A 17,857-nucleotide genomic window follows, 5' to 3' on the forward strand; every position below is an offset into this window, starting at 1 on the left:
GACCAACTGACGAGCCGAACCACTCCAGTTTGATCTAAAATATGTATTATGAGATCCCGAAATAGGAACAAAACATTCTTTATAAGCGTCCCTAATAGACGCATTTTCAAACCATGAGACTGACGACGATACATAATGAGCCAAAGTGAACAATATCTACTAGCGACGGGCTTGGATTGTTACAATTAGTATTAGAACCTAACACCGAGCGGTGTGCAAGCGAGGATGTTGGACCCCCAAAAGAGATGGATTGTGAGATCTCGAAAGCGGAACAAAGCATTTCTTATAAAAATGTAGAAATCTCTCCCTAGCAAACATGTTTTAAAATCGTAAGACTGACGACCATAGATGACAGGATAAAGTAGACCATATCTATTAATGATAAACTTAAGCTATTACTGTGTCTGACGGGTTTGAAAAATTGAAGTAAGCCTAAATTACCAACAAAATTAAAATTAAAATAAAATAAAACTATATGAATTTTGTAATTTAACCTAAAATTTAATTGAAAATGATATCCAAAGAAGCGGCGGTAATATTAAAAACACGAGCCGGTAACCTTACCAACCTCACAGCACCTCCGCCCCCGGCTCAGCAAAAGCCCCTAATACCCACAGAGCAAACACACAGTTCTTCCATAGTTGCTCTCTGCTAAACCTCTGGCCGTTGCTCCAAAACCCTAAAAAATGGAGGAAGAAGAAGAAGCTGGGCCTCCCAATAAGGATTTGTACGCTCTGCTTCACATTTCACCCGAAGCTTCCGACGAAGAAATCCGAAAAGCTTACCGCCAATGGGCTCAAGTCTATCATCCCGATAAATATCAATCTCCTCATGTATTTTCCATTTCATACTCACAATTCTCTGATCGTTAACCGATTCTTCGTTATTCGTATTACAATTTTGTTTTCTCTAGTTTTTTAGTTTTGTTTGTCGTAGTGATGTTTTTGTGTTATTTGCACTTCTGTTGAAGTTATTTGCGATCAGGGATAGTTGACTGGGCGCTATTTTGGCTTTTTTTGTGATCAATGGTATGGTGAAACGTGTTTGATTTAACTGAGTGGCATTGTTTGTGGCTTTTTGATATGCTTGATTCCAATTCTTGAGTGGGTTTAGCCATCTCGATTTTTGTAAGATATTTCTACTGTGTAATGCACATTTGTAGATTGTACCTTGCCTTTACTGGGAACCCTTAAGGTAGCATAGCTATTTGATCAGTAAATTTGTGAACAATTTTTTATATTTAATTTGCAAACAGGTAATGTGCTTAATTTCAACATGGAATTCTCTAGGAATTGTGTTCAATCACTAGATAAGTTCTGTTCATGTTTTTTCAGAATCTTTAGAAGAAGAAATAAACGGCGGAAACATATTTTAATTGTGAGTATCTATCATCTAGTTTTAATTCTGTAGCTACATTGGTTCTTCAGATGAAAGATATTGCTACAGAGAACTTTCAACGAATCTGCGAAGCATACGAAATCTTAACCGATGAGAATAAAAGACAGATATATGACATCTATGGCATGGAAGGATTGACTTCTGGTTTGGAACTAGGTCCAAAGCTGAATAGAGCAGATGAGATAAAGGAAGAGCTTGAAAGGTTGCGGAAAAGGAAGGAAGAAGAAAAAATTTCAGCACATTTCAGACCTTCTGGTACCATACTGGCCAATATGTCTTTGCCACATTTTTTGGTGGGCGATGGCATCATGAGAGGGTAATGAAATCTTTCAATTCTGTCCCCCCACCGTGCACTTCAATTTAAGCAAAGTAGTAGAAATAGCCGTTTCACCTCTATGTTCTTTTTGAATTTCATAAATTTAAATAGAGTCTATATTGCTGGTACTAACAATCTTGAGGTTTCTGATCCGAACATTGGCTAGTGATGTTTTTTCATTTGAACAAGATATGAGACTTCATTTCTATTCTGTTATCCAGTGTATATTAATAAGTCTATATATTAATGAAGTTTGCCTAGTCTTATTGTTATTATATTATCCAGCTACTCATTTATTTTTGTACCAAAATTTTAGAATGGCCATTACAAGTGAAGTTCAGTCTCAAATTTCAAAAAATAATACCGTTGGAATAGGAGGAAATTTGGCAGTTACTGGGAACGTCGGTGGCGGGGCTGCTTCTGCACTGTTTCGTCATCAATTTTCTTCAGTTTCTTCCGTAGAATTTATGGCTTCAGCTGGTTTAAGATCACTTATTGGGGTGCAAGCATCTCGGTGAGATATTGATTCTCCTGAATCTTTGATGACTTTAGGAAAATTTACCTGCTCTAATCCCACACCTACCCCTCTCTCTCTCTTTCTCTCTCTCTCTCTCCTTCGCTTCTTTTTTGTTTAGTCATCTTACATCGCACTCAACGGCAACAATGGGTATTTCAATGTCATTGGAAGATGGATCATTGAATCTGTCCAATTCTTGGACTCGCCAACTTTCTGAAACAGCAAACGGAAATGTATGCTGTTTTTCCCCTAATCAAGTTATGTTTTATATTCTTGTTAGCAGATTGTTAATATGTGCACAAATGGTACCTGAAGACATAAAATTAACTCATCATCTAGACTTTAAGTTTCTTATCACTGAATCTGCTGCTTGCATTGCTTCCTGATTACTGCCTTCCCTTTTCTAGATACAACTTACTTTAGGCCCAGAGTCATCTGTTGCAGTTGGATGGCAGAAGAAAGAAGAGAAAAGGTCTGTTGCCGGAGAGGTGAAGGTATTTCACTTTCTGCTGCTGATCATTAGTTATTCTCAATGAAAATATTTATGGCAGTGGAATTTGGAATCTGGAAATTAGATTGAGTATCAGATGTCACAAGGATATAGACATCACAACATTGGCATACTAACGTTTGTGATTCTCTGAGTCTGTCAATTCTTCCTTGGTTTTGATCATGGCCTTGTACAAGTTGCTAAATTCATTTGATCTGTCAATAGTATATTTTTTTTCCTTTAAGATTTCACAACTCATGTCTCTTTGACTGCCGTTTTTCCTTATCATTATTCATGTGTTCCGCTTGCAGTTTAGCACAAGTTCTTTTGGGGCATCTGCCCATTATACTCATCGCTTCTCTGTAAAGTCTCATGGCCGAATTGCTGGGAGAGTTGGAAGGTAGTTGCTCTGAGGATTGTGGTCAATTTGTCCAATGTTACATCTTTCCTGATGTTGTCTGTCTTCTTTCCCTTTAAGTTGTTAATAATGTAGTATTTGTTACAATATGCCAAGTTTATCTTGGCGTTTGCCATTGTTGATTACGGAACACACAAAATAAGTATTTTGGGCACAACTTTAACAGGATAACTGAAATTTTATGGAAAATGCTATTTAGTTAGTCGTTAGGAAATTTGGTAGGAAAGAATAGAGGAACTTTTCTTGGTAACTCTAGAAATCTTAAAGAGATTCTTCTTTCTTTTTTGGGCTCATTCAAATGCATAATTTCAAGATGGTCTTTCCTCTGCGTGGACTTCTGTAATTACTTTTATGCCATTGGAATTGTTTTGTAGCTCTGTAATCGTTCGCTCATTTTCTCTTTATTTTGTTTATGGATGTGTGATATGGGATAATGCCCCAATAAGAAATACTTGTGTTAATGCTCCACATTAGTCTTTAGCTTGGGAGTGCCTCTTGGCATTTTATTTGCTGACTTTGGATGTTAATATTGTAGCACCATGCTTGAGCTTGAACTTGGTGGTGGGAGGAAATTATCCAAATTCAGTGCTGTTCGCATGTTGTATTCAATTGGGATTCAGGTAATCCTTTTCATATGTTGAAAAATAAATTGATTGTTGTGGACTGATCTTTGAGCTTGCATGCCTATTTGCCATTAAGCACTGAAGAATTATTTAATCTTCTGGATGACAGATTGGACTTCGAATAATTTGTGAATGCTCAGCGTTTATTATTATTATGATTATTATTATTTCTTCTATTCTATTTCTTTGAAGATTTATTCCCTGATCTGATATCCGTAAACTGGAAACATGTTTCTCAACTTGAATAATTGATTCCTGTTTTTTATTTTGCTTGCTTCATTGTATGTTTGTGTTCTCATCTTATATTTCCTTGCCAGGGTATCTTTTGGAAGTTTGAATTGCATCGTGGAGGTCAAAAATTGATCATTCCAGTAAGTTTGATCTCCAATTTTCTCTTCTTTTGGTCTCTAGATGCTTGAGGCTTGAGTCTGTGTTCCAACTTTATTTATTTATTTTCTTTAACAACATTGTGGTACAAGTAACAAAACTTCTCCACTAATTTGTTTAGCTGTGGTGGATGAATTTAGACTTGGTTTTTTCATGCAGATTCTGATTTGAATAACAATGTTAAACAACTTCGTCATTTCGTCATTTCCATTACAATTAATGATTCTGATTTCAATTATTTGCTTTTTCATGCAGATTCTGATTTCCAGGCATTTGAACCCTGTGTTTGCAGCCGGAGCATTCATTTTTCCCACTTCGGCTTACTTTTTGCTCAAGGTTTTTTACTATTGAATGTTTGATCGACCTCTTAATTATCTATTAATGAATTGGTTTGTCATTTGTGCCTTGTTGGAATTAGGAAAAGGAGCAAAATTAGGCGCACGATAAAAAATGTTGAACAATAGTTATATAAACACATTGTTACTATTAGATTGCTTGTAGGCTTTAGTTTTTTCTAGTAGTTCCCTGACTAACTAATGTTTCCTTCATCTCTTGAGATTTGTATTAAGAAGTGGAGGTGAAGACCATTGTAGTTGATTACCTCCCTTTTCTACAAAGAAATAGTCCTTTGACGTGGCTCTTAGCTTTTTAAATCTTCTGTGCTTTGATTGCAGAAATTTTTGGTAAAACCTTATTACCAGAGAAGGGAAAAACAAAAGGCGTTAGAGAACATGCAAAAAACTTCTGCTCAGGTATTGATTTCTCTTACAATTTATGAAGCTTTTGGATACATGTAGCCTGTAAAAAAGTTGAATTGCCTATGTGACAATATAAATGTTACTATTATCGTTATTATTACCATTATTTGGTTTAAGATGAGTGTAATTGAAGATGTTGATATGCTTGCTTCTTTGACGTTGAAATGTTGATTTCTGATTTTCTAGATCCTTTTCGGCAGCTTTGCCCCAATGTGTATAGTATTTTCTAGATCCTTTTCTAGATCCTTTTGGGACTACCTTCTATCTCAAGTATTTAAAACTTTTTATTGGCGACTTCGGTTTAACATATGTTATTTCTGAATGTAGGTGCGAGAAGCAAGAGCTGCTGCTGAGAAAGCTCAACAGCTACTGCAAAATGTAGCCAATAGGAAAAGAAACAGGCAATCTGAAATTGGTGGACTTGTTATTACTAAAGCAATTTATGGAAATCAGAAGGAATTGAAGAAAAGGGATGAATTAATGGAACAAAATGATGAGTCGTCTCTAAGAATTATAGATGTGACTTTGCCGCTAAACTTCTTGGTTAATGATTCTGGGCAGCTAAAGGTATTTTCTTATGACTTATTTATATCCTGTGTTTTTCTGGCTACAAATAACACTGGTGTCATTTGGAAAATAAATTGTCACTTATGCATTAGCATTAGACTATTAATTTATTATGAGGTTGCACGAGGGCCGGTGGAAATAAGAAACCATGCGGTCGTGCTAGAATGAACCCGTTCCCATGCAACAGACCCATAACAACTTCAACTTCTTGATCGCACCCTAAGGCTGATGTGATTTAAGTCGAATTAAAGACCAACTGCCTGAAAACTTAAATGTCAGTGAGTACTATATATTATGTCGTGACTGAATGGTGCAAGGTGCTCACTAGCTAGCTCAAATACACTGACATACGTGCATAGATACACTTGGAACTCCATATTTCATTAAGTTACTCTATCTATTTGATGCAGCTCCATGAAGGGGTAAAGAAGTCGGGTATCATGGGATTTTGTGATCCGTGCCCCGGAGAACCAAAACAGTTGTATGTTGAGTATACCTATGGTGGCAAGACATTTGAGGTAGCCATACCCACCAACTTGAGCTCTCAAACTAACACACCTGTAGGTTTAGTTATTTTAGTTGTTGTAAGGTTGCTACTAATACAAAGCTTTTCTACGTAGGTGGTTGTGGATGATTATGAGGAGTTGCTAATACCAAGGCCATCGCAGCAAATCTAATGTCAACAATAAGATTTTGCTCCCTGGTTACCTCCAGCAATTTTTCATACTCCATCTGCTTGAGGTAATTCATCTTGATTAATATAATTTTCTAAAACTTAAATAAAATACAATAAAACCTCTTTAAATCTAAACGACATATATGGATCTTGTCATCCACTATGAAATCTTTATAGCATGATTAAGACACATTATTTCATATCACCTTTTGCTAGAGCGTACAAGCTGGTAATGTTATTTCGTAGATAAAAAAAAGGAGGTGGGTTGATTTTTAGGCATGCAACTTCTTGTGAATGGTACAAACTCTTGCATAGTGGGAACCGAAAAGCTGTATCATATGTTCGCTACGAGTTTTCTAATTGAACTTTTGGATCGATTGAGCTCGATTCCAAAGTTGATTTCATTCATCAATCAAATCTCATTACATGACTTGAAATGACTTTTGTTTTAAAACTTTTATTAACTTTATTTTTTGCTGTTTGGAAGGAAGAAAATATGGGAAATGTAAAACTCTAATGTTTTTTAGTTTAAAATTGTTATTGGAATGAAAGGACTAAGTACCCCATGAAAATTTACCATTTTCAGCACGGATTGAAGTGAAAAGCATCAACATCGTGACAATTGAGGATGAGATAAAGCTTATGAATGTGTGATGGGCTGCTTCTATCTTCAGTATTCACATGCTTATTGTTCTTGGGCTTCTAAATTGTATTCCATAGCCTTGTAAATTGATTCTCTTTTGTCTCTTTTGCTCTGCCTTCTGAAAAGAAAATGCTTCTTGATCTTGATGATCTCTTCAAGAACAATGCTGCAAATGGTCATTCATACATATCTCTGCAAAAACTTTTAAAATAGTTTGAAAATAATTTTGAATTCTTTTAACTTGGCCATTGAACCTCTGTTAAAGTTTTCATATTATAATCGTCTCTTTTGTCGTTGAATTTAGGTGACGAAGTCAACAAAAAGTCACGACAGACATTGTTAAACAGGTAAAAGTATAGGTTTAATCTCTCAACTATCAAGTTCGTGTATTTGGTCTCTAAACTTTCAATTTTGTGTTTAAAAGGTTCATAAATTTAAAAAGTGTACAACTGATTCATGATCTTTCAATTATGTCTTACAGGTTGTTGCATGATCTTTCAATTTTGTGTCTTATTGGTTCTTGATGTTCACAATTTTTATAATTAACTAATCGATAAGGTATAAAATTTAGATCGAAAGTGTGATGTCCCACATTGGTTGGGGAGGAGAACAAATCACCATTTATAAGGGTGTGAAAACCTTCCCCTAGCAGACGCGCTTTAAAGCCTTGAGGGGAAGCTCGAAAGGGAAAACCCAAAGAGGACAATATCTGGTAGGGGTGGATCGAGCCGTTACAAATGGTATCAGAGCCAGACACTGGACGATGTGCTAGCCTTCTCGTTGTTCCCCAAAGGGGGTAGACACGAGGCGATGTGCCAGTAAGGACGCTAGGCTCCAAAGGGGGGTGGATTTGGGGGCGATCCCACATCGATTGGAGGAAGGAAAAAGTGCCAGCGAGGACGCTGGGCCCCGAAGGGGGTGGATTGTGATGTCCCACGTTGGTTGGGGAGGAGAACAAATCATCATTTATAAGTGTGTGGAAACCTTTCCCTCGCAGACGCGGCTTCAAAGGAGGGTGGATTTGGGGGCGATCCCACATCGATTGGAGGAAGGAAAAAGTGCCAGCGAGGACGCTGGGCCCCGAAGGGGGTGGATTGTGATGTCCCACGTTGGTTGGGGAGGAGAACAAATCATCATTTATAAGTGTGTGGAAACCTTTCCCTCGCAGACGCGGCTTCAAAGGAGGGTGGATTTGGGGGCGATCCCACATCGATTGGAGGAAGGAAAGAGTGCCAGCGAGGACGCTGGGTCCCGAAGGGGGTGGATTGTGATGTCCCATATTGGTTGGGGAGGAGAACAAATCACCATTTATAAGGGTGTGGAAACTTTTCCCTAGCAGACGCGGGGAAGCCCCAAAGGGAAAACCCAAAGAGGACAATATCTACTAGCGATGGATCTAGGCCGTTACAAAAAGCTACCTAATATTAATTTTTTTTTTATTTTATTTTATTTTAAATGTTGTTGAGATAGGTTAAAATTATCCATATTCTTTGGAATTATTGAGTTGTTCAAATAAAATGAATTGTTTGAAAGATAATGATAGGTTTGGTGTAAAGTTCGTAGCTTTTCAAAGAGTTGTTTTTATTATATTTAGCAATTTCTTGGAGAAAGGATAGAGTTATTAGGTGTTCTTTCTTGGCTTTTCTTTTTCCTCTTTTTCACCAAACATCACTTTTATATTCCACCTTTAATTTTCTTCATAAATAAATAACTTCAAAAAAAACCTTCTCAATCGGGTTCAAATGGGTTTAATACCTCGACGTAAAGTCTAAGATATCGGGTTCTTACGAGCAAAAAGTAAGTGACGTTCTTGAGGTGATATTTCAGCTAAGTCGTATCATAGAAAGCATGTTAGTAAGTTCTCTATTGTATCATCTTTCTTTTAGGTAGTTTACGAGACAAATTCTATCTTTCTTATATTTTTTTACCATATCTACTCGATAAACTTAAAATCTTTTAATTAAAAAAAAATCCACAAATTTCGAGAAATATTCTTTTATCCATTTCAAATCTATTAAAAACAATAATAAATAAAGATGACCAAGAATTTCGTAGGAATGGATAGAGACGATGGTCCACCCACTCGAATAATTATACCTAAATATGACTTTTGAACTCCGAAAATAATCATATAAAATATTTTTATTTATTTATTTTAGGAATAAGGAACATTAAATTTATGAAATTGATTTGAATCGAATAAATTATTAATTTGAAATTTTAATTGATACAACCAAAATATTTAACGGTCCCAAAATGTTCTTAGAATTATTCATAAAATTAGCTGGCCGTTACAATGCAAGAAAATGACTTAGGCTTAGTGGTGGGGAAAAAGACAAAAATACCCCCCAGAAAAAACAAAAGTATTTTTCTTCATTGTTCTAGGTAGGGAAAAGGAAAAACCAAATTTATTTATTTATTTTATTTATTTTATTTATTTTATTTATTTTATTTATTTTATTTATTTGTATTTAAAATATTCATTTTTGTCTCCAACCAAATTTATTTCTTTTTTATATTGGTTCCTAAACACTCACAAAAATCCATTATTTTAATACTTAAAAACTTTAAATTAAATTAAAAACCCTTTAATTATTGTTTTTATTTTTCTACCTAATATCTACTTATTTAAATATCGTCTAACTTAACCTAACTTACGTGGCTCGTATACAAAATTTATAGAAAATTTCTCTAGTACTTTCAGAATACGTATCTTATTGATATTGATGTTACTCGACACTTTCAACAAATTTGAGCAGTATCCATACTGATCCTCAGATTTGAAGCTATATTATCGTCTTATAAACGATCCAAAGTAGATTAGTGAAAACAATTAACAACACTGATTTTGGATATTTTCAAAGTCGAGAATCAAAATGGATAATATTACGAATTTATGGACAAAAATAAAATATTTTTTTATTAGAATTACTCAAATTGGTTGGGATACGTTTGTTTATATATATATTAAAAAAAAATATGCTTCTTATTAGTATATGTAATAACTATTAGTTTTTCTATGCAACAGTTCAAGCTCATAGCTAATAGATATTGTCTGCTTTAACCCGTTACATATAACCGTCAGCTTCACGGTTTTAAAACGCGTATGAGATGGAGAGGTTTCCACACATTTATAAGAAATGTTTGGTACTCAACCGATGTGAGATCTCACATTTTAAGTTTTTTTTTTTTTTATTTTAATTTTCGTACCCTTAAAATTATTTACACTCGATGTAGTTTTAGTTCATTCATGTATCTCTCTTTTACTCGAACGTCAGAAAATTCCTTTTTTTTTACGCTAACAAATTAAATACTTTATTTTAATTCGGAATTTTAGTAGTGAAAAATTAAATTATTGGTGACTCCAACATAGGTTATATATTTTAATATTGAAATAAAATTAAAAGTAATGCAAGGCAACCACGCTAATTTGCTTTAGTTGTTGGAGGCAATAATATAATATAATTCAATTTTGTTTTTTATTTAAATTATTCGGAAAATTCGAAATTAGGTCGGCGGGTCGGAGCTTTCTTTTGTGTTTGGTAGCGGTCGGTCGCCCCGCTTTCACAAGGGCCCACTAGCCCATGGGCCCAAATTTGCCACGTCAGCATATATAAAAATGCTTTTTATTTTTTTTTTTAAAATATAAAATTTAATATTTTAATATTCTTGAATGTTGAGGCAATAGAAATATTAATAAAGCAAATGAGTTATTTATAATCAAATTATACATATATATATATATATATATATATATATATATAGGNTTGATTTTTCCCCTCTAATGTCAATTCTTCTGTCACAATATTGATGGATCCGTGCCATATCCAACGAATATAGTTAGGACATTCGATCTGACTTATCGATTTTGTCTCGAATATTTCTAATGGTAAATGATTTGTTCACGGTTACCAATAGAGAGGAGAGTTAGATATTTTTTATGGTTAAAGATTTTGTTTTATTTTTTAAGTAACTAGTTTTTTTTCATGAAAATACATTTTTAGTTCTTAAATTTTAAAAAATTTAATTTTACAAATTTGTTACACATAAAATTTAAAATTTATATTAAATAAGTTAATTTTGGAGGTATGAAAAATATTTTTGTGGTGGTGAGTAAAATGTAATTACCAATAAACACTAGAGATATCTATTTTACCGGTACGAATCTGTCCCAAACGGGAAGGGAATTTTCCGTTTAAACATAGAATGTGGGAAGGAATGTGTAACTTGTTAGATAAATGGAGCTGGGGACGAGATTATATTCCCGGTTCTATCCCGCTTATGATAAATAGAGGACAGAGAATGAAATAGGTGGCGGGGATGGGGACGGGGACAAGGAAGGCTTCTACGTCCCTGCTCCGTGAACATTTCTAACAAAAACCAGACTTGGGATTTCACTGGTTCAAACTTAATATTTTGTTCATAATAAAAGAACAATCAATTGGGACCTCGACCAACCTTTCAATGTCGAGGAAATCAATATTACTCGTAAGCAAATACACCCCTCGAAGGTCTGTGAGCCCGGCTAGATGAACTACCAACCTTATTCTTCTAAAAGTATATGCATGTGGAAGGTGAATATGTCACAAGGGCATGCCTCAAGTACCTCAACGGGAGTTTTCTCTACGAGCGTTTCAACCACTCGACCATCGTACTAAGAGGTTCAAACTTATTCTCATCCTTATTGTATTTGACAATCGAAGTGCGTTTGTTTCATTAAAGTTAAACATAGAGTAATTTTAGGTTCGGTCAGACTCGTGTTTGGAACGTGATCACTCAGTGAGGAATTCCACCCCTCTCGATCATAAGAATTTATAAGAATTTAAATGGAGATAATTCATTTTTAATAATTAAATTGATACAAAGCCCGATCGCTCAATAGTTTTAAGATAGAATCTTATTTATTCTTCGTATACTTCTCTTTGTCATTTATTTATTTATTTATTTTTTTCTTTGTTCCGTAACGAAAAGTATAATGGCATTTTGGTAACAATATTCGTAAGATATGAAAACGATGTGCACTGAAGCTATGGGTCTTGAAACAACGTTAGAATTCTAGCTCTTTTAGAGTGGTATACGACGAAAATATATTTGAATTTTAATGATATAAACTCGAAAATATATTTGAATTTTAATGATATAAACTGATAATTTTCTGGCTCTTTCTCATCAATAGATTCCGAACGTATCGTAAACTTCCAAGCAGTGGCAGGAGATTTAAACTTTGACCATGTTACACAAGACCACTTCAATATTGAGTGAACTTCATCGTTTATATCTTGCTCTGTTAAGAATGAGAAATAGAAATAGAATTGGGATCGAAAGTATGATCTTCATTCATGTTTACCACGTTTAAATAGGATACAAACTATCAACTAATACCTAAAAATAGAAAAAAATATATATCTAACTAAATCTGGTAAATAAATAAAATATACTATAAATCTAACCATAAATTGAAGAATATTAAGATATAATATCTAGGATATATTCCATAAATAATATATCTCAACACTCCCCCTCAAGTTGGAGAGTGTATGTTAATCACGTCCAACTTGTCTTTAACTTGTCTTTACGGTAGGTCAATAACACCCAAGTTGTCTTTCACTCTTGTCTTCTCAGTAATGAAAATATCCGTAAAAAAAATAGACCGCCTTTGATTGGTTTGCATTTTTAGACTTTCAAGAAATTATTGAATTTTCAAGAAAGATGCAAGACTCAGAAATAGACCGCAATGATTGACTCGAGGATTGGTAACTTGTCCCATTTAATTTGATTTGGAACAAGTGAATATCCTCCCTGATCACTTCTCGGTCCATGCATAAATGCTTTAGAAATAGACTGCAATGATTGACTCGAGGATTGATAACTTGTCCATTTAATTTGATTTGGAACAAGTGAATATCCTCCCTGATCACTTGTTGGTCCATGCATAAATGCTTTAGTGGATAATGACACCAAGATCGGTGCTTTGGATCACTTGAGAGGCTGTGAAGGAAAATACGAACATCTTGAATATGTCACCTTAGAGCTTGGTGAGAAATTTGAAGATGCTTATAACGTATTCTTGATATTGGATGATTGACGATGGTAAAGACTTCACTGATTGGTTAGGGTTTGGCTTTAGGTAATACTCCCCTTGGACTCAGAGTCCAAGGGGGTATTAGGAATACCACGATCGATGCTTTGATATTAGGAATATCAAGATCGGTGCTCTGATACCATGTTAAGAATGAGAAATAGAAATAGAATTGGGATCGAAAGTATGATCTTCATTCATGTTTACCACGTTTAAATAGGATACAAACTATCAACTAATACCTAAAAATAGAAAAAAATATATATCTAACTAAATCTGGTAAATAAATAAAATATACTATAAATCTAACCATAAATTGAAGAATATTAAGATATAATATCTAGGATATATTCCATAAATAATATATCTCAACATGCTCGCACGAGGGCTACTGTAACTAAAAAAAATAAATGAAGAAAAAATGTTACGACATTTATACTGACTACATTCCCTCTTTTCCTTCCGATGAGATAAGAGCGTTCTAGTGCATTGTAGATTCTTATCCAAAACTGTAGCATATCTTAACTCGTTAGCCTTTTAGATTAAGATAATGTGAAGCGTTAACTCGATAGCATATACATTATCTCTAACAACCTAAACACATTGTTACGTGGTATTGTCCTCTTTGGGCTTTCCCTTAAAATTTTAAAACTCGTTTAAGTAAAAGAAATGTTTCGTTCTCCTCTCCAACTGACGTCGGATGTCACAAATATGATTCATATATATCGTCTTAATAGTTTTTGTATAAAAACTGGTTACGTGAACGATATTGTAAATAACGTCACAACAATATCTATTGAGTTGAAATAAACTCCGAAAAATTATCTTAATCTTCTATAAATGATGTTACCGTGTCAATTTTCGATTAAAAAAACAGCTGAAAAGATTACTTTTGGAATAAATTTAAAGTTCGAAAGTCGAAATTATACATTTCAGAGTCTCGGGACAAAATTGAAACGCACGATAAAGATGACATTAACCATAGGTAAAGTAGATTTTTTACTTAGAGAAGAAGTAAAAATGGTAAAGGGAAAAAAATTACTGAAGGTTTGAAATGATTCCATTTGCTCATTCATTTATTGTTTAATACTCAAAATTGATTTTTTTTTAATATAAAAAAAATTTATTTTTAAAATTTTAATTTTAATTTTTTGTTATATAAAATAGAGAATGAAAGAAAACAGCTGGAAATTTAATGAAGCCCATTTAGTTCACAAGATAGCTTAGGGTTTAAAAAAGAACCCCTCTTTTCCAACCCGATCCTTACCTTTTCTTCCCGAAATATATAATATAATAACGTGAAGACTCGGACATCTGACCTAAACTATGTAACAAATTTAAATTCATTGTTAGCAGATGTTGTCCGCTTTGACTCGTTACGTATCGTCATCAACTTTATTGTTTTAAAACACGTATGTTAGGGAGAGGTTTCTACACTCTTATAAAGAATGTTTTCTTTACAAATGGTATCAAAGTCAAACACCAAGCGGTGTACCAGTGAGAATGTTGGGCCTCCAAGGTGGATGGTGGATTGTGAGAAACCTCTCCCTAATAGACGCGTTTTAACCGTGAGATTGACGGACAATATGTGCTAGTGGTGGGTTTGGACTATAATACTTAAAATTATCTCAAGTATTGATTAATTGGATTGTATTCAAATCAATAATTACCCTAATTCGATATAAATTTAAACAACGGTATGGGTAAAAACGGTATAATTTAATTTAGAAAATCTTTTGGATTAATAGAAAGCGCAATTATTTATTTTTTTTTATTGAATTATCAAATTGCTTTTTTTTTTCTTAATTATTTTTTAATAACTAAAATCTCCGACATCAAATATTCACAAGTCACAACCAATCATTACTATCAGTGATGAACGTCAAATATTTTTAATCTTCATAAGGTTGTAACCATATGTTCGGGTGGATCGAATTGACCTAAAAAAAAATGACAACTCAAAATTGACTCGAAATTTCGATTTTTCAAAAAATGCAACCGTTATCAAACGAAAAAACATTACCTCTACCAAACTCTTATGATTTGGGTTGAATAATTCAGATGGGTCGGGGCTGGGTAGTGTAGATTTATTGAAATTAATTAAATAGAATTAAAAGTTAAATTAAAAAGAAAAGAATCCTTAGTTCTAATGGCCACCATTCCTCAAACCCATACAAAAACCCATCGCCCCATTCAAACAAGAACCTTCTTCTTCTTCTTCTTCTTCTTCTTCTTCTTCAATCCCCAATTGTTTTAAATTCCCAACTTTCTCTCTCTAAATTCACTTCAATTTCAATTCAAATCCTTGTTTCTCTCTCTAAAACACTGCTTCAATGGCTTCCCCTGTTTTTCTCTTCCTACTCTGTTTTCTCCTTTCCTCCCCTGTTTTCTCCTCACAGCTTCTTCTTTTACCTCTGTCTAATTCCTTATCATCCTCTTCTGATTTCAACAACACCCACAACCTCCTTAAATCCACCGCCGCCCGCTCTTCCGCCCGCTTCCACCACCGCCGTCGTACCCACCACCGCAGCCACCTCTCTCTGCCCCTTTCCCCCGGTGGCGATTATACTCTCTCCTTCAACCTTGGTTCCGAGTCTCAAAAGATTTCCCTCTATATGGACACTGGAAGCGACCTTGTCTGGTTCCCCTGTTCCCCATTTGAGTGTATTCTCTGTGAAGGCAAACCCAAAATTCAATCCCCTTTGCCCAAAATCGCAGATAAAAAATCAGTTTCCTGCAGCGCCGCCGCATGCTCCGCCGCCCACGGGGGCTCCCTCTCCGCCTCCCACCTCTGTGCAATTTCCCGATGTCCACTTGAATCCATTGAAGTTTCTGAGTGTTCTTCTTTTTCTTGTCCGCCGTTTTATTATGCTTATGGCGATGGGAGTTTAATTGGTCGGCTTTATAGAGACAGTCTCAGTTTGCCCGCGCCGGCGCCGGCACCGTCACCGGCGATTAATGTTCGGAATTTTACTTTTGGGTGTGCCCACTCAGCGTTAGGCGAGCCAATCGGTGTCGCCGGATTCGGCCGAGGGTTGTTGTCGATGCCGAGTCAACTCGCTACTTTCTCGCCTCAACTCGGGAACCGGTTTTCTTATTGTTTGGTTTCTCACTCGTTTGCGGCGGACCGAGTTCGCCGCCCGAGTCCGCTGATTCTCGGCCGGTACTACGGCAGCGAGACGGAGTTTATTTACACTTCCTTGCTTGAGAATCCAAAGCATCCTTATTTTTACTCGGTTGGGTTGGCCGGGATTTCAGTTGGGTCGGTGAGGATTCCGGCGCCGGAGTTTTTGAAAAGGGTGGATGAGGGTGGCAGCGGCGGCGTTGTGGTGGATTCCGGTACTACTTTTACTATGTTGCCAGCAGGTTTGTATAACTCGGTGGTAGCCCAGTTTGAGAACCGGACCGGGCGAGTTGCAAGCCGGGCGAGTCGGATTGAAGAAAACACCGGATTGAGCCCTTGCTATTACTACGAGAACTCAGTGGAAGTGCCACGTGTCGTGTTACATTTCGTTGGGGAGAAATCCAGTGTGGTGCTTCCTAGAAAGAATTATTTCTACGAGTTTTTGGACGGTGGAGATGGGGTGGAGAGAAAGAGAAAAGTCGGGTGTTTGATGCTGATGAACGGTGGGGATGAGGCTGAACTGGCAGGTGGGCCCGGTGCCACGCTTGGGAACTACCAACAACAGGGTTTTGAGGTGGCATATGATTTGGAAAACAATCGGGTCGGGTTCGCCCGGCGACAGTGTTCAACCCTTTGGGACAGCTTGAACCGCAGTTAATGTTAACTGTGGGCCCGGCTGAGGACTGGAGGTTGACTATTAATGCATTTGACTTTCCATTTCCGTCAACAGTCAACTCTTTGGGGAAGGGTAAATAAGGTATTTACTTGTATATGAATGTGTTTAAAATATTTATTTAAAAAAATATATATACTTTTTCCTTAATTTTTATCCATGATAAAGCAAGGAATGAAGTGATTGCTTGTATTAAGTTAAGAAATTAAGAATATTCAGAAATAAAAGAAAATAAATAATTGTAAAAATTCATAAATTAAAATTATTTGTAAATTTCATAATAAAAAATAAAAAATAAAAAATAATCTATTTGCTCTTAAATGTTTCTTTTAAAAATTATTTTAGTTTCTAAAATTTCAAAATTTCCATTTTTATTTCCAAAATTTTAAAATTATTTCTATTATTTTAAGTTTTAAAATTTTCAATTTAATCCATTAATTTGAAATAAATTATTTATCCTGATTGTAAAGTTAATTTTTAAAACAGAGTACCGTAAAAAAGTTAATTTTATATTTTATATTTTTAACCGCCAATAATACAATATTTAAAATAAAAAAGAAAAAGAAAATGTGAGGAACCGGGTCAACTCGGAGAGCGAGTTGTTGGAATACAGCTGTACACGAATCTGGAGGAGACGTATTGAACCGCAACAGTATCCAAATAGGCCCATTTTTGCTTGGCGTTTTGTGTGGGCCCACCTTTTTTTACCCGTGGGGACCACAAATCTTCCAAGATTTTACCCTCCTCTATCTATTTTCATATTACCCAATATTTATCTCACTATTTAACAAAATAAAATAAATAAAACTTTATAATTAATTAGGTTGGCTACAATATTTTATTTTTCGTATTTCCTCTAAATGTAGTAGATGTATTAAACTCCGGTTCGATCCACACTAAACACGAGAACTCAACCCATCGTTACACCGAGCTTTTGGTAATATAAACTACAACCTCATCTCGACCGATACGAGGCGTTCTTTTATTGGCTCGACTCAAGATGAGAGATCCCGTGACGGTTTAAGATAACAAATACCACATAGTTTTCGACTATTCTAAAATTGCTGGCATATGCATGACGTAACTTCTTAAGCAAAAACAAACTACTTCATAAAATAATATCATGGACCTACGTGTTTAAAAAAAAAGTCTAAAACAGTATATATGAAAAATTAAAATAAACATAAA

At 35.1% G+C, this 17,857-nt stretch overlaps 2 protein-coding genes across 3 annotated transcripts; both read left to right on the forward strand.

Annotated features, from left to right (window-relative positions):
• The first annotated feature begins 542 nt into the window (after positions 1-542).
• On the forward strand, positions 543-7,041 carry LOC111810747 (chaperone protein dnaJ 13). Of its 2 annotated transcripts, XM_023697516.1 has the most exons (14): positions 546-833; positions 1,428-1,714; positions 2,031-2,228; positions 2,350-2,464; positions 2,639-2,725; positions 3,033-3,121; positions 3,675-3,759; positions 4,080-4,133; positions 4,405-4,485; positions 4,824-4,901; positions 5,235-5,474; positions 5,885-5,992; positions 6,095-6,215; positions 6,737-7,041. In XM_023697516.1, exons 1-13 carry the CDS (start codon positions 687-689, stop codon positions 6,149-6,151), a joined length of 1,626 nt encoding a protein of 541 aa, XP_023553284.1. In that variant the 5' UTR covers positions 546-686; the 3' UTR covers positions 6,152-6,215; positions 6,737-7,041. The 2 variants fall into 2 exon arrangements, with proteins under 2 accessions (XP_023553285.1, XP_023553284.1); XM_023697517.1 differs by lacking the exons at positions 6,095-6,215; positions 6,737-7,041 and having other exon boundaries at positions 543-833; positions 5,638-5,992.
• Positions 7,042-15,036: 7,995 nt separating this feature from the next.
• LOC111810703 (probable aspartyl protease At4g16563) lies at positions 15,037-16,825 on the forward strand. Its single transcript, XM_023697459.1, has one exon. The coding sequence runs from the start codon at positions 15,206-15,208 to the stop codon at positions 16,652-16,654; it is 1,449 nt and encodes a 482-aa protein (XP_023553227.1). The 5' UTR covers positions 15,037-15,205; the 3' UTR covers positions 16,655-16,825.
• Positions 16,826-17,857: the final 1,032 nt, after the last annotated feature.

The sequence above is a fragment of the Cucurbita pepo genome, chromosome LG14 (assembly GCF_002806865.2).
Source record: "Cucurbita pepo subsp. pepo cultivar mu-cu-16 chromosome LG14, ASM280686v2, whole genome shotgun sequence".
NCBI lineage: Eukaryota > Viridiplantae > Streptophyta > Magnoliopsida > Cucurbitales > Cucurbitaceae > Cucurbita > Cucurbita pepo.

Excerpts from the sequence above, each read along its gene's own strand:
- LOC111810703 (XM_023697459.1), top strand. The coding sequence starts at position 15,206 with ATGGCTTCCCCTGTTTTTCTCTTCCTACTCTGTTTTCTCCTTTCCTCC.
- LOC111810747 (XM_023697516.1), top strand. The coding sequence starts at position 687 with ATGGAGGAAGAAGAAGAAGCTGGGCCTCCCAATAAGGATTTGTACGCT. Across the intron at positions 3,760-4,079 it reads TGTATTCAATTGGGATTCAG|GGTATCTTTTGGAAGTTTGA; the intron begins GTAATCCTTTTC and ends TTTCCTTGCCAG. Across the intron at positions 5,993-6,094 it reads ATGGTGGCAAGACATTTGAG|GTGGTTGTGGATGATTATGA; the intron begins GTAGCCATACCC and ends TTTTCTACGTAG.